The sequence below is a fragment of the Centruroides sculpturatus genome, unplaced genomic scaffold (genome assembly GCF_000671375.1).
Source record: "Centruroides sculpturatus isolate CEXI.00-Female unplaced genomic scaffold, Cexi_2.0 scaffold835, whole genome shotgun sequence".
In the NCBI taxonomy this organism is placed as follows: Eukaryota; Metazoa; Arthropoda; class Arachnida; order Scorpiones; family Buthidae; genus Centruroides; species Centruroides sculpturatus.
The window spans coordinates 189,576-207,433 of NW_019384995.1; the positions used below are offsets into that span (position 1 = coordinate 189,576).

Consider the following 17,858-nt stretch of genomic DNA (forward strand, 5'->3'; position numbering starts at 1 on the left):
AGGGACTTGTTAATTACTCTCCTGTTGAGTCCATGTTATTGTTCAAGATCATTTCATTACTCTTTCACATATTTACTACCAATAACAATTATTGATTAAAGAACTATGATAGCTACAACAGAAATATGATTATTTTGTATAAAATTTACTTATGATTAATTGATAAAACCAGATAATGTGTATTCTTTTCATCAAAATTCTATAGTTTCTTACAGGAAAGTTTATTTGTATTAATATTAGCATTAATAATTTTTATAATAAAATCTAGTAATTTATTTCTATCTTTAAAAATGTTTTATAGTAGTAAGATTAGATTAGGTTTTTCTACATTTAAATATGATACTTAATTTTATAAATTTCAAGAAAAAGTATAGGATTTTGCAAAATAAAACTGTTATGGTGAACTAATATATTCTTTTTACTTTGGTACAAGAATCATAAAAGATTAAAACCCCTGATCTAATTGTAATAAATTATTTTATTGTATTAAACATTGGTTATTTAATACAGACAGTGTCATGTCACATCAATGTTATTTCATATTTGATCTAACAAAAAAATAATGTTTTCAGATGATACAGAGAAGAAAAAAAAAAAACAGCAATTATTTTTACTTTTATTAAAAATAAAAATAATAGTTTTCTAGTTTCTCAGTCAGACAGCTTTGTAATCAATTCTGAACATGACACAATGAACATTTTTAATAAAAACAAAAAAAATTTCATATAAAAAAATATTTTGTATAATTCAAATAATTTAAAAACTTATATACTGGAAATTCTAAACTAATAATATTAAAAAATAAAACATTCAGATATGTAATAATTTTGAAAAATTCAACATTATTATTAAACAGAGGTTAAAATACTGAACACAACACAATTAGAAAAACATTTAAATTTTAATATAATTGATTAATTTAATTTGTGATTTAATTAATTAAAAATTTTAGTCAGTTTCAATGTTTCAAATTTTTTAGACTGAATGTCTCATTTTCAACTCACCAAAGTTTCCAGAATTGCATGATCCCAAACGACAACTTTTCTCACCTGTTGTGAATGATTCTTATCTTTCTTTATAATGGATTTTAGAATCTGGTTTCCACCACCATTTGAAGCAGATATTTTATTACTGATGTTAGAATTTTCATCTGAAGTTTCTCTACAGCTATTATTACTACTGTTATTCTGCTCAGTATGCACTATATTAATATTAGTCTTTTTAGAATGGTTAGTAAAAGTATTATTTTTAGACACCACAGAATTAGTATGTGAATCATTAGTAGAAGGTTTACTAACAAATCTTTCAGATGAAGAATGGTAAGTGAAATCATCTTCCCACTGGTTAATACGTGCAGCCAAAGCAGCTAAACGTTTTTTACAACTAGAACGTGCCTGTGTAATTGATTCTTCATGCAATTCATTGTTAGAAACAGGAAAATCAGCAGCAGACGTTTTATCTAAAAAATAAAATTTAATACTTTAAAATTTAAATAAATATTAAAATTCTAAAATTGTATTCATATTTAAATAATTATATTTCCAACTAAACAAGAATTCCAAAACAGCAATGTCCTAGATATTTCCATTTTCAAACTCATTAAATAAATTACCAGAAATCCTCAAATATTGCATGGAAAATATGCAGTAAAATAATTTTAAAAAATTATAAAAAATAGTCAGAAGTTACACAATGTCAAATCTGGTGAAAATGGTGGATGTTGATGATTCTTATATTATTAGCTTGAAGGAAATCAACAGCCTTTTTAGCAGTGTGTGATGCAAAATTTGACCTGATTTTCAGTGACTCAAGAATTCTAGGAAGACAAACTGTAGTGTACCAATTAGCCATTACTGTCTTCTGGTCATCAAGCTCAATTGCTTTTGCCAGACCAGTGCTACAGAAAACAAAACAGTAAATATGACTTTTTTATTGATCTCTGCCTTTTCACAGTTGTTGAAATTGAATAATCTTTATGGATCAAATTCTGACTTTCTTGACATGCGAGATAGTCATAAAATGGTATGTATGTCTCATCACCTGTGACAATCTTGGAAATATCTGATGTCCACATTGGTTCAACATTTCCAGAGTTTTCTTAGATATTGTGACATGCTCTGACTTTTGGAAATCTGTTAACTCGTTGAGATACTACTTTTCTCACCATAATGTCTTATGCAAAGTTTTTAAGTTATTTTGTAAGCATTTTTGATTGTTGAATCAGCTTTAGCCACAAATCCTTTGAAATCAAATTGTCCATTAACCATAATACATTGGCATCAGGCACACAGTAAATTATTATTATTAGCAAATTTTGAGTAAGGTTCAGAATTCTTTAGTTATTATCTATATTTTCCAGTTTAAGCACTGCATCTGTTTAAGTGATTAAATTAGTAATGTAACATTTCTACATCATTATGATGCATAACATAATTCAAATTTTAAAGCATTGATTTGATGCCATTTTATTCTATATTCTATTGAAAGGTGATAAATCCAATTTCAAAGATTTTGTGGCTGAAACCAAATCAAAAAGTATCAAAAACATTTCCAAAAATAACCTAAAAATTTTGGTTTCATGAATAGGCAGATTTGAAGTACAGTCGACCCCCCTATAATTACGGTCCCTATAATTACGATTTCTATAAAACTACGAAAAAATATACATATTTTGGAAATGTTGAGTCGGATTAGTGTAGAATCGATTAATTTTATGGAAGAAAACCTTTCAATCAGCCGTAGTCCGTAAACTTGACACGTGTCGGGCTGTGATTGGAACGACTTATAAGAAATCGGATTCCTAATAAATTGGAACGTATCTATATCTTATAGGGGGGTCGACTGTATGTACTGTACATTAATATGGTGCCGAATTTTAAGGATTATGTGCTTTAGTTGCCTCTGAACATCACTTTATAAATATAAATATAAAAGGTTCATTCAATATAAAATTCAATAAATATAAAATTCATTCAATATAAAAAACATTCTATTTCATTCTTTTTTATTTTCACATTATTCATTATTGAAACTATGCAATATTTCTTCAATCTTATGAAAACTCTTAAAATAAAAAAAACTTCAACATTCAAATTCTTTCGAAATTTATTACATTTAAAAAACAAACCTTTATCTAAATTTCTTTCATTTGATGAAAAGTTTTCTTGTTGTAATTCAATTTCCATTTTATCAATATTTTCTTTATTTTCTATTTTAGACTCTACTTCACTAACAGTTGTTAAATCTTCATTGTTCTCATTATTAATCTCATCATCCTGTAAGCAAGGTCTTTTTGGACTTTCTTTACTTGAAGACTGTGTTTTTAAGTTATCTACATTAAATTGAAATTAGTAAAGAAATTAATAATCATATATAAAAATATTAAAATTCTTCTATTTTTTTATGTTATTTAAACAAAATTTTTTCTTTTCTGAAATTTATTTCATTAAATTATAATTAATATATATCAAATATGCCTAAAAATTTTAATAAAGAAAAGCAAGTTTAATTTAAAATGCAGCTGAAAATTAATTTTCAAATAATACGCTATTAAGTATCATCAGCTTCTAAATTTTCAGAATTATCAATTTTAGTTAAATGGTTAAATTACCTTTATTTTTATTTCACTCTTTTACTAATATTTCTCTATTAAATATCAGAGCAAAAGAAATAATATATAATCTTAAGAAACATTTATATTGCATTATACACTATGGCATTATTACAATAATGCCAGTGTTCAAAAATTTCTTCAAATTTAATTATTTCAATTAAAAACAAGAAAATGATTGATTATTAAAATTTAAAAATTATCAATGTCTAATAATAAAATAAATCAAATTATATACATAAATTTTAGTTAATTTGTAAAATTAAAACTAGATTTATGTGAATATTTTAGAATAATTATTTTATGCTACAGATAAGCAGCTTTTGTATGTATTCATGTAGAATAATTTAAAGATTTAAAGATAATTTAAAGACTTAACTCCTTTTTTCCTTGATTAGTAAAGGTGTAATTCTAATTTTATTTTTTTTTAATTAGAATACAGTAAAAAAATTTTTGGAATCAAGTGCCAAATGCATGAGATGGCTTATTAAATACATTAAATACTTTTTTCCTAAATATTCTGTGGTAAAATGGGGTATGTCTTATATGCCATAAAATATGATACTTCTTTCCTCCATTTCTTACATACATTTCTAGAGACAATTTTTTTTGAAACAGGTATTATTTGCTAATCATTCAAACTCCTAGTTACATAGAAAATTATTTTATCAAATTATTTAAAACACTTCAAATATAAAAATTTATATTTTATTTGAATTTATATTCTGAGTTTATCATCAATTTAAAATTGTATTACGGATAAGTAGCTAATTAATATAATTGTGGGATAACCTATCCATTAACCAGAAACTTTTACAATTCTATCATACTTAATTGACCTATTTATTTCCAACTAAACATTTTTCAAGACCTTTTTTGTTTTATCATCAGACCAAACACTTAACAGATTCAAATATACAGAACAAACAAAAATATTACGACGACAATTAACTGATTCAAACATCACGAAATACACCATTAACATAACATTAATTTATAAGTTGGTTTCAGTATTTCCAGATAAAAACTGAGAAGGGAAGAATTTCATTCAGACTTTCCTTTATCACATTAATGATTTTCTCTTTAATAAAAAAATTTACTGATCCTTAAAGACATGAAAATAAATCAGTTTGTTACATTTAAAAGGAATAGGAAGAAATATAAGAAAAATTTAAGCTACTTTAAAAAACATTCTGTACATTACTAAAATAATTATATGGTTCAAATAGAAGAAGTAAAATAGAGGAAAGATCTTTATTTTATATCATTCTATATTACATAAAACAATTTTTTTAGAAAATGATCAACCACATAATCACATGATAAAGAAAATTATCATTCTAGATACAGTATGAATTCACGTGAATCTGTTCACATTTTCATAGATGATTTGGAATAAAATTTAAATCTCAATCCATCACTTATATTAAGTTGCTGTGGACTGAGATTGTCCACAATTAATAAAATTTGAAATCAATGATGTGATTAAACAGTAGTTGTTAAAATGTGTTTCAAGACTATTATATCTTATTATCATATCCAAAATCTTAATAACAATATCAGAATAAAACAAAAACATAAAATTCTATGATTTTTACATTTTATTCTGATATTGAGTTTGAATCTTAAAATGAGATATAATAGCCTAAAAAAACATTTTATTTAGTAACAAATCAACTCCTTAAAAATTATTAACATTATGTCTTATGGATAATATAAATATGGAATCAATTATCAACAGATAACTAAAAATTCTATATAGTTTGCATTAAGATAATTTAAAATATTTTGATATTAAAATGTATGATATATATACATGTATATACATATATATATACATAAATAGTTTGATATTAGATATAGATATGTCTATCATACATACATTTTAATATCAAACTATTTATGTATATATATAATTATTTCCTATATATACATATATCTGTAATTATAGCTTAACCTCTTCTTACTGTTCAAATGAAATTTAAAAATCTTACCTTTATACAAATTCTCTAATTGCTATTTTATACTTACAAACTATTTTAGTTTCTTGATAATTTAATAGGATAAAAATTAAATTATATACTTTTCTATATAATTCTAACTCTATTCAATAATATCTTTCAGTTAAGAATAGAAACAAAAATGATATAAAATGACTCTTAAAATTATATATCATTACAATTACTAATCATATTAAATTTCTAAAATTTCATATTTCAAAATCAAATTGTGTGTATAAATTTTCAACTTATAAATTAATATTATTATTTATATTTATACATAATATATTTTTCCTTCTCTTTAAAAGTAAATTATGAGCATTGTAAAGTTTAAATACTATTATTAGAAATTGATTTACCATCAGAAAAATCTGCATTTGTTTTTTCAGACATAGGTATTCTTCTTTTCCTTACTGCTGCTCCTGTTGTATTTGTTTCCATTTTACTTAAATTTTCTCGACGAGCTTGTGTTCGTGCTAAAAGTTTCTGAAAATGAAATGAAAAGTTTTACACTAAAGCAAACATGAAATTAGTACTTTATAAATTAAATTTTCTTTTAATATTTATTTTAACACAATAATTATTAGTTTACTAGTAAATAATAGCTTAATTAACAGTAAAATGAACTTAAATACAATTCAGTTGTACAAATATACAAACAATAAATATAAATTTTAAAAAAGTATTTAAATTATACATAAAATTTAGTTACAAAGTAACGAGGACTATATCTCAAATAAAAAGTAAATAATATTTTCAACAAATTATAAAACAATTTTCTAAAAAAACTATTAAAATAAAACTTTTCAATCATTAAACTTTATTTTTTTTATGTTTTGTAAAAATTTTCTCAATACTATAAAATCAGAATATCATCATCTTAGCAAAAGCAAATAAAAATTTTATTTAAAACTATGCTTTAATCACCCAAATGTAGTTTTAGTAATAAACAATACACACAGTATATAATGACTAAAACAATTCTTAAAACAATCATTAATTTTTTGTTCTGATAGTAATTTAGAAATATTTCCAAAATTTATAAAAGTTGTTACCAAAAAATAAAAAAAACTTACCCTGAATTTTTTCATACATTATGATAAAAATAGAATTAACAAACAATAACATTGAAAGTTTTAATGCAAGTTTATTATGCATAAACATTAATAGTATTTAAATATAGGTTTTATACTGTTTTTCAAAATTTTAATCTTCTAGTTATATTTATATTGTTATGGACAAAGTGATTAATCGGGCATTATTCATAATGACTGGGCATTATGAATAATGGCCAAATAGGGTGGACAGTGTAATAAATATTGATTAATTTATCAAATTGACTGGTCTCCATAACATATACACTACCTTATGAATATATAAAAGCATTTCATACCATCATTTAGTATTGACTAAAATAGATATTTTTTAAAAATTAACAATATTTCATTAACCATGTCATTTATTTTTTGGCATTAAATTTCTTTATAGAATTAATCTAGCACTTGCAGAAATAAATAGCATTTTGAAAAATTAAAAAATTTTTTAAATAAAACTGACTAGTTATCTGTTTAATAAAATATTTTAATTCATTCTTGAAAGAATGGAAATATATTTTTATTTACGAAAATTTTCAGAATTAAAATTATAATCATTCTCAGATGATCATTTGAAACGCTGATTTGAACTTTGTTAATTATAAGTTGCATTCAATAATTATAAAAGGTCCAAAGATAAATGTACCTATGAATCCACATCACTAACTTTAGGCAAGTACAGTGAAATCTACTGGAAAACAAATTTTCTTGTATCTTATGGCCCAAATACAACAGTTACAAGTGTTGAATTTGGGAAACATGCAAATGGCTGATCTTTTATAGATAACAATGCTCAACTTTCTCCATTCTTTCCACAATGTATCCCAAAATCAGAAAAAGATTCCTTTCTGATTACACAATGTTCAACTCATAGCAAGCTCTCCATGCCACAGAAAGGATATTAAGATCTTTGTAGTTGATGGGACGACCATCAAATTTGTAAATATATGTAGAACTTTGTAATGATGTACTTGATGCCTGTTTCTGATATTTTTAATGATACTTTCTCTGTCTTTGGGATAATGACCTTTGTTTTTTTATTGGTTATATTTAATTTTGCCATTAAATATTGCTAATGATTTCAATTATATATAGTTTCTATTTACATATTTTTATCATAAATCTATTTTCTTGTATTTATTTATTATGTATTTTCACATGTATTTATATTGTATTTTTATTCTTTATTTTTTTTTTTAATTTTTTCACTTAAAAGTATCCAGATTCTATATTCCAAAATATTTTTTATCATCCTACATAAATGTTTCATATTACACATCATTCACTTTTGTATTGTATCTGAAGATTAGAATGGTGCTTAAAATAGGAAAAAAATAAATTGCTTACTTTTTTGTGGTCCTACCCTCCAGAACTATTCAAACTGGTTTCAAATTACTACAGAAGAAATTTGAACTTGATATGTTAATATTTAGAGGTAGCTCAATGACCACAAAGTTTATAAAAAGATCGATTTATAACAAATAAAAACATACAACGCCTATATTTGGGAAACCAGATTTGTTTCACTTTTTGGACAATTACAGACAAATTAAATAGTCATGTAGACTCTACAATATTCAAAAACTTGATAGATTACAAACCAAAAAGCAATGAAAAAATTTTTAAACATCACAATTCACAAAATTTGAAATTTTTAGTACTATGTTTAATGTAACTTTATCAGTTTATTTTGGTAGAGGCAGAGGGTGTCTCTTCCTTGCTGTATGGATAATCTGCCTCCAACTGCTCCCTCACTAGTTACTCTGTCTCCTTTACATCTTGCATCTTCTTCAGTATCTGTGCTGCTGATTGAGGATATTAGTTTTGATATTTCTTCATCACTTCCCTTCAAGCCTTCCATTCTACATTTTCTGATAAGCATCTGTTCCTATCTTTGTGCTGATTGTTTCTCCTTTGCAGTTAATTTTGCATCCACACTTACCATTGACCCTTTATGTCCTTTCTCACACTGAGCTAACAAGAACTCATGATCCTCTGGAAATTTTATCATTTCGATTGCTCTAAGATGAGAAATGTCAAAAATTTCATCTAGTTTACTAACAAATTTAGCGTCATTTGTTTGCTGTGTTACAGATTGTCACCCCATATTTTTCTTTAGCAAACATCATTCTTCAAATGTTCATTCCAGTTATGTAGTTTCTTGAATCCATCATTGGGATCCTTGCCATTTCATAAAATATTAACAACTTTTTGACTGTAACAGCTGATGACTGATAGTTTGTTTCAGTTGAAGAAGGTGATATAAAAACAAACCAAGAGTTGACGTAAGGATGGTAACTTGTTGCCAGTTAATTTAGTTACTGTTGAACCAAGGAAGTACACTTCAGTTTTAGATCTAGTTGCTGCTGCCGCCATATTTATTATTTAATAACTTTGCCGAAATGAACAAAAATGTATTATGTGATTTGCTTGAGCAGTTTCTGGATTATATAGTCTATGCATCTGATAATATCAGCAGTCCTTTAGTGACATGCCTGAACTTGTCCATACAAGCCAAATAGCCAATAGATAATGATGTAAGCAGTATGAGTCACTGAATCAGCCTCAACCAGAAACAGGGAAAAACATTTGCAGCAAGACTTGATTACATCAGCAAAATAAAGATCATGAGTCATGACAGAAATTAATATTATGTAATTAATGTGTGATTTAATTTAATGGTTTATTTATTGAGATGACCAACTACAGTTTTACAAACTGTTGTACTAAAATGGATACATTGTGGTTGAAGCTTGTGATTGCCATATGCTCATTCTTACTATTTGGAACCTATAAAACTTCAGTGGCATTGAGCTACCAGTAAATATTCACCAATGGAGTAGATTTTTGGGATGAATGTTTTCTATATATATATTGGAATAGAAATAGAGGGTAGGCAGTTAACATTTACAAACTGTGAAAATAAGCTCCACCCTACTAAAGATGGTCATTAAAAATTACTGTAAACATTAGCAATTAAAATTTTTGCTGCATACAAAGGTTGTTTTGAATGTCTGAATATCTCAATGAGTTATAAAGTGATACTGTATGTTTGCACTCTTGACTGAGATTGACTATCAAGCCATACTATTTGTAAACAATTGGTACAAATAGTGCAGTCTGATAGTATGATTGACTTTACCAACCATTTTAGTCAACTTAAAAAATTTAAAAGGAAAAAAATAAATGTATATGACTGATGCAAAAGAGAAGTCAACAGACAGTTTGATGTAAAATATGATGGTTTTCAATTTCATGGCGTATTAGACTTTAAGAAGATAAAGAATATGCCAAAATGAAAGCATCATCAAGAACTGAATATCACATAACAGTGTCTATCAGGTATAGAATTAATGTTAAGTGTGATTACAGTGTTTGGTAGTTTAACTTCAATTTTTGAATGTTTTTTATGATTGTTGTTTTGATGATGTAAGTGATTAGTTATGTAGTAATATAAATGTTGTGTTATATGTATATTTTCATTTATTAGATTCTTTCATATGTTTTTAATTATAATAACATGTCATGATGTATAAGTTATATGTAACTCTGCTGAAGAAGACTGCTGATTAAGCCAAAATGGAATATAGGACATCATGCATTAATGAATAAAAATCAAAAAGGTGTATGATGAATGTAATCATAACAATAAGGCCAGTGGACTTACTTTCTTTTAATTAGTAATAACTAACAGATTAGAAGCTTATATTAAATGACATTCCTTGTTTTTTTTTTACAGTTTATTTGCATTTCTACAAATTTTCCATTTTTTCTGTNATATCATCTAATGATGATAAATTTACATTTAATTCACTTCCAGTATATAATTCCTTTTTCAATACCATAATATTGAAAATATAATTTCTATTATAGGAAGATGAAGAAACTTTATCATAGATCACAACTTTATGAAATCATAATCCATCATGAAACAAATTAAAATTTTAGATTCAAAAGATAAATCCAAATATTATACACAATTTATTCTATAATTTTGAATTCAATAAAAGAGTTAACACTTATTCATTTAATAGTTTATTTTTCTTTAGAGTTTCAACTTCAATTTTTAATTTTAATAATTTTATTTTAAACTCATGTTCTTCTTGCATTAATTTAAGTTTTTCATTTTGTTCTTTTTTTAATCCTTCAATCTGAACAACATGATATTCTTCTATTAACTTTTTTAAAACATTATGAAAGCTTTTTCTCTTTTCTTTATTCTTTGATATTGATGAATATATTCTTGAATTTATAACTTTTGTAATTTTTTCAATATTACACACTGGTCTTTCTGATGACATATAAGTTAATGGAGTAACCTAAATGAAATATAAAAAATTAAATATAACTTAAAATAATATTTATATGAGTATAAAATTTTATATAAAATTAATATCAAAAAAAATTAATATTTAAATGTTGTTTCTTATTCCTAATTCTGTTTTTACATAAATCAAAATCATATTTTAAAAAGTCTAGCAGTCTGGAAAAGATAATCATCTTTATACACAATTCTTTTTATTTAACATGTTTCAAAAGTAATCTCCATTTGATTTCAATTCAAAAAAAATATTTATACTTTTTTTTCTAGAAAACTATTCCTTTTAATGAAAAATTCTTAGAATTTGAAGGCTATACGGCTACTATAAGGCTTTGAATATAAGGCTACTATACATACTCAAAGTTTAAGGTTTGGCTGTTTTTTATAACTTACTTGAATACATGTACAGTACAGACAAACCAATCTATCATTCCAACTATGCCACTATGAAGCAGTCAAAAAAAGTTTAATTCAAAAGTTGACAATTTGTGTTTATAACATGTTTTCAAATTTCTTTCAATGGATAGATTTAATGACGATGTCAAGACCTAAGGACCCATACATCTAAGGGTGAAAACAAAGTGAACTCATGAATAGAAGTATACTAGTATGAGTAGCCATGGTTAATGCCAAAGCTTTAACCCATTCACTGGCAACAGTTTGGTAAAAACTGCTCACTTTGTCAATGGATGGCTTATTCTCTTTTTCTGAATCCTGTGTTTTGGGAGCAATTTGTCCAGTCAAGTGGGAGGGTGAGAAGAGTCATCGATACACAAATAATGACACCATTAACAAAAAAAAGTCAAAAATTTAATGAAGAACTAAATGGACAACAGTTGCATCCATCAGAGTAAGAGGGTATTTGGGCTATCTAAACCTCAGCAACTAATTTGCAAGTCCGAGAGAGAGAGTTTACAACTCCTTGGACAATATCATACTTCTTTTTCCAAATTGGTGACTACGAGTAGGTACCAGTACCATACTTGTTGATTGTGAAAATGCACAAAACAAAATTTCCACAGGGACTGAACTCGAAGGGAGGTCCTTATATTCGGGTTTGTCATAGGAAAGTGATCAGATGATGCAGTATTTTGCAAGACAAAGCTTGGTTTTGCAGGTGCTAGGTCATATGTGTTCCTGGGAGACAATGAGAAGAGGTGAAATTCTTTTTTTTTTTCATCATGTTATGATTATGGTAATTGTTACCACAATAATTTTTCAGTATTTTTTCAAGAAAATTTACTCAATGCTAGTGTGAGAGTGGGATTTTAATCAATTTTGATGTCCATTTCTAACGCAAACATTAAAATAACATCGCAAAATAAAAGGGATTGAATATCGTCCTTGTCAACAACTGTCCAGAACTTATAACAATCTTTTAAGAACGTCAACATTCACCTGTATAAACAGGATCTATCTAATGTTGCAGAAACCAAAGATTTCTGCAACATTAGATAGATCCTGTTTATACAGGTGAATGTTGACGTTCTTAAAAGANATCATCTTAGCAAAAGCAAATAAAAATTTTATTTAAAACTATGCTTTAATCACCCAAATGTAGTTTTAGTAATAAACAATACACACAGTATATAATGACTAAAACAATTCTTAAAACAATCATTAATTTTTTGTTCTGATAGTAATTTAGAAATATTTCCAAAATTTATAAAAGTTGTTACCAAAAAATAAAAAAAACTTACCCTGAATTTTTTCATACATTATGATAAAAATAGAATTAACAAACAATAACATTGAAAGTTTTAATGCAAGTTTATTATGCATAAACATTAATAGTATTTAAATATAGGTTTTATACTGTTTTTCAAAATTTTAATCTTCTAGTTATATTTATATTGTTATGGACAAAGTGATTAATCGGGCATTATTCATAATGACTGGGCATTATGAATAATGGCCAAATAGGGTGGACAGTGTAATAAATATTGATTAATTTATCAAATTGACTGGTCTCCATAACATATACACTACCTTATGAATATATAAAAGCATTTCATACCATCATTTAGTATTGACTAAAATAGATATTTTTTAAAAATTAACAATATTTCATTAACCATGTCATTTATTTTTTGGCATTAAATTTCTTTATAGAATTAATCTAGCACTTGCAGAAATAAATAGCATTTTGAAAAATTAAAAAATTTTTTAAATAAAACTGACTAGTTATCTGTTTAATAAAATATTTTAATTCATTCTTGAAAGAATGGAAATATATTTTTATTTACGAAAATTTTCAGAATTAAAATTATAATCATTCTCAGATGATCATTTGAAACGCTGATTTGAACTTTGTTAATTATAAGTTGCATTCAATAATTATAAAAGGTCCAAAGATAAATGTACCTATGAATCCACATCACTAACTTTAGGCAAGTACAGTGAAATCTACTGGAAAACAAATTTTCTTGTATCTTATGGCCCAAATACAACAGTTACAAGTGTTGAATTTGGGAAACATGCAAATGGCTGATCTTTTATAGATAACAATGCTCAACTTTCTCCATTCTTTCCACAATGTATCCCAAAATCAGAAAAAGATTCCTTTCTGATTACACAATGTTCAACTCATAGCAAGCTCTCCATGCCACAGAAAGGATATTAAGATCTTTGTAGTTGATGGGACGACCATCAAATTTGTAAATATATGTAGAACTTTGTAATGATGTACTTGATGCCTGTTTCTGATATTTTTAATGATACTTTCTCTGTCTTTGGGATAATGACCTTTGTTTTTTTATTGGTTATATTTAATTTTGCCATTAAATATTGCTAATGATTTCAATTATATATAGTTTCTATTTACATATTTTTATCATAAATCTATTTTCTTGTATTTATTTATTATGTATTTTCACATGTATTTATATTGTATTTTTATTCTTTATTTTTTTTTTTAATTTTTTCACTTAAAAGTATCCAGATTCTATATTCCAAAATATTTTTTATCATCCTACATAAATGTTTCATATTACACATCATTCACTTTTGTATTGTATCTGAAGATTAGAATGGTGCTTAAAATAGGAAAAAAATAAATTGCTTACTTTTTTGTGGTCCTACCCTCCAGAACTATTCAAACTGGTTTCAAATTACTACAGAAGAAATTTGAACTTGATATGTTAATATTTAGAGGTAGCTCAATGACCACAAAGTTTATAAAAAGATCGATTTATAACAAATAAAAACATACAACGCCTATATTTGGGAAACCAGATTTGTTTCACTTTTTGGACAATTACAGACAAATTAAATAGTCATGTAGACTCTACAATATTCAAAAACTTGATAGATTACAAACCAAAAAGCAATGAAAAAATTTTTAAACATCACAATTCACAAAATTTGAAATTTTTAGTACTATGTTTAATGTAACTTTATCAGTTTATTTTGGTAGAGGCAGAGGGTGTCTCTTCCTTGCTGTATGGATAATCTGCCTCCAACTGCTCCCTCACTAGTTACTCTGTCTCCTTTACATCTTGCATCTTCTTCAGTATCTGTGCTGCTGATTGAGGATATTAGTTTTGATATTTCTTCATCACTTCCCTTCAAGCCTTCCATTCTACATTTTCTGATAAGCATCTGTTCCTATCTTTGTGCTGATTGTTTCTCCTTTGCAGTTAATTTTGCATCCACACTTACCATTGACCCTTTATGTCCTTTCTCACACTGAGCTAACAAGAACTCATGATCCTCTGGAAATTTTATCATTTCGATTGCTCTAAGATGAGAAATGTCAAAAATTTCATCTAGTTTACTAACAAATTTAGCGTCATTTGTTTGCTGTGTTACAGATTGTCACCCCATATTTTTCTTTAGCAAACATCATTCTTCAAATGTTCATTCCAGTTATGTAGTTTCTTGAATCCATCATTGGGATCCTTGCCATTTCATAAAATATTAACAACTTTTTGACTGTAACAGCTGATGACTGATAGTTTGTTTCAGTTGAAGAAGGTGATATAAAAACAAACCAAGAGTTGACGTAAGGATGGTAACTTGTTGCCAGTTAATTTAGTTACTGTTGAACCAAGGAAGTACACTTCAGTTTTAGATCTAGTTGCTGCTGCCGCCATATTTATTATTTAATAACTTTGCCGAAATGAACAAAAATGTATTATGTGATTTGCTTGAGCAGTTTCTGGATTATATAGTCTATGCATCTGATAATATCAGCAGTCCTTTAGTGACATGCCTGAACTTGTCCATACAAGCCAAATAGCCAATAGATAATGATGTAAGCAGTATGAGTCACTGAATCAGCCTCAACCAGAAACAGGGAAAAACATTTGCAGCAAGACTTGATTACATCAGCAAAATAAAGATCATGAGTCATGACAGAAATTAATATTATGTAATTAATGTGTGATTTAATTTAATGGTTTATTTATTGAGATGACCAACTACAGTTTTACAAACTGTTGTACTAAAATGGATACATTGTGGTTGAAGCTTGTGATTGCCATATGCTCATTCTTACTATTTGGAACCTATAAAACTTCAGTGGCATTGAGCTACCAGTAAATATTCACCAATGGAGTAGATTTTTGGGATGAATGTTTTCTATATATATATTGGAATAGAAATAGAGGGTAGGCAGTTAACATTTACAAACTGTGAAAATAAGCTCCACCCTACTAAAGATGGTCATTAAAAATTACTGTAAACATTAGCAATTAAAATTTTTGCTGCATACAAAGGTTGTTTTGAATGTCTGAATATCTCAATGAGTTATAAAGTGATACTGTATGTTTGCACTCTTGACTGAGATTGACTATCAAGCCATACTATTTGTAAACAATTGGTACAAATAGTGCAGTCTGATAGTATGATTGACTTTACCAACCATTTTAGTCAACTTAAAAAATTTAAAAGGAAAAAAATAAATGTATATGACTGATGCAAAAGAGAAGTCAACAGACAGTTTGATGTAAAATATGATGGTTTTCAATTTCATGGCGTATTAGACTTTAAGAAGATAAAGAATATGCCAAAATGAAAGCATCATCAAGAACTGAATATCACATAACAGTGTCTATCAGGTATAGAATTAATGTTAAGTGTGATTACAGTGTTTGGTAGTTTAACTTCAATTTTTGAATGTTTTTTATGATTGTTGTTTTGATGATGTAAGTGATTAGTTATGTAGTAATATAAATGTTGTGTTATATGTATATTTTCATTTATTAGATTCTTTCATATGTTTTTAATTATAATAACATGTCATGATGTATAAGTTATATGTAACTCTGCTGAAGAAGACTGCTGATTAAGCCAAAATGGAATATAGGACATCATGCATTAATGAATAAAAATCAAAAAGGTGTATGATGAATGTAATCATAACAATAAGGCCAGTGGACTTACTTTCTTTTAATTAGTAATAACTAACAGATTAGAAGCTTATATTAAATGACATTCCTTGTTTTTTTTTTACAGTTTATTTGCATTTCTACAAATTTTCCATTTTTTCTGTATTTCATAAATATAAACAAAATTTGTTTCTAATTAGTAAAGAATATCTTTATATTATAATGCAACATAATTTTGTTTTTTCTAGATCTACTAGTTTAAAAGTTATTAGAATGTTAATGATTAAAATTTATATATCTCAAAATAAAGAAGTTATGGCATTCCTTGTTTTTTCTTTCACCTTTCATTTGTTCTAAAATTATATATACATAGTGGGTGGAAAGTAAGCATTACAAAATTGCTATAATTTTTGTAGTAGTAGTAATAGTAGTAGTAGTAGTAATAATAATAATAGCAATCATAATAAAATTTGTGTATTACATCAATCAATGAAATTTTATAATTCCCATATCAGTGGAATGAGTAATAACCAAGAGAGATCACAGGTGCAGTGGGAAAAAAAAAATAGCCAACCACATGTCTGTTCAGGAGCAAGAGTAGATTTACTGCATGTTATGAGGTCTGGAAATCAGTTGCTATGCAGTGATGGTGGCTTATGGTGAAAGGATATTATGTTCTGGCTTGCATATATTTTTCTCAAGTAGTGTACACTATACAGTATAATAAAATTTTTAATTTATATTCAGAAACATCAGACTAAACTGTTGTTCATTATATAGTACTGGACAAAATATCCAGTTTCCAGAAATATGTAATGACCAGAAAATTGGCCATTTTTGAAACTAGCTGATTTTGAATTTGGCAGGCAATAGTGCAGCTGTAATTTGCAGCATAGACACTTTTTGTTGCATACACATCACACAATGCCAGTTCCAGTGCTGGCATAGACCTACATTGTGTTAAAAACAGTTTCATTCTTTACTTTCCATTGTTTATTTTATATTTTAAGTATATATTTAGCTTGTATTCAGAAAATTGGAAATTCAGAAAACCAAACCTCTTCCCATTCCACATTTGCGAAATATTTGGTCTAGTACTGTAAAAAAATACAAAAATGCTTCTTTTTGCTAAACACAACATTTTAACATTTTTCTATTAAATTTTGGTCATATCCTCACAGAGTTAAAGTATATATCTATATCTATATATCTATACATATAAAAATGGACATGTATGTCCCTATATTTCACTTTTCCGCAAAAACTACACATTGCACGTGAATGGTGTTTGTATGTGGTGGTAGCCCCAAGTCTCCATTCATGCATAGGGCTGGTTGCGTCTCGATAGCTATAAGGGTGCGGGAGATATGAGGCTGAAAGTGGTTGAAAGTGGCTTTCTATTTCGAATGTTTTGTTTGAATTTTTCGAATTTGTTCGAATTAAATTCAAACATAAAATTCGAATATTGGTTCGATTATAGAACGATTGTAAACGTTCCAGAAA

At 26.6% G+C, this 17,858-nt stretch overlaps 2 protein-coding genes across 2 annotated transcripts in view; both read right to left on the reverse strand.

Moving 5' to 3' along the window:
* Positions 1-17,858, reverse strand: part of LOC111633111 (anillin-like) — a 90,984-nt gene that overhangs the window by 30,503 nt on the left and 42,623 nt on the right. Inside the window, exons 3-5 of the mRNA XM_023377644.1 lie at positions 5,970-6,096; positions 3,128-3,331; positions 1,005-1,459 (exon numbers count right to left, since the gene is read on the reverse strand). Coding sequence (XP_023233412.1) covers positions 1,005-1,459; positions 3,128-3,331; positions 5,970-6,096 — 786 coding nt within the window. The remainder of the gene's footprint in view (positions 1-1,004; positions 1,460-3,127; positions 3,332-5,969; positions 6,097-17,858) is intronic.
* LOC111633107 (myb/SANT-like DNA-binding domain-containing protein 3) overlaps positions 10,582-17,858 on the reverse strand; it is an 18,883-nt gene continuing 11,606 nt past the window's right edge. The window contains exon 3 of the mRNA XM_023377640.1: positions 10,582-11,023. Within this exon, the coding sequence (XP_023233408.1) occupies positions 10,724-11,023 (300 nt within the window). The 3' untranslated portion in view covers positions 10,582-10,723. The remainder of the gene's footprint in view (positions 11,024-17,858) is intronic.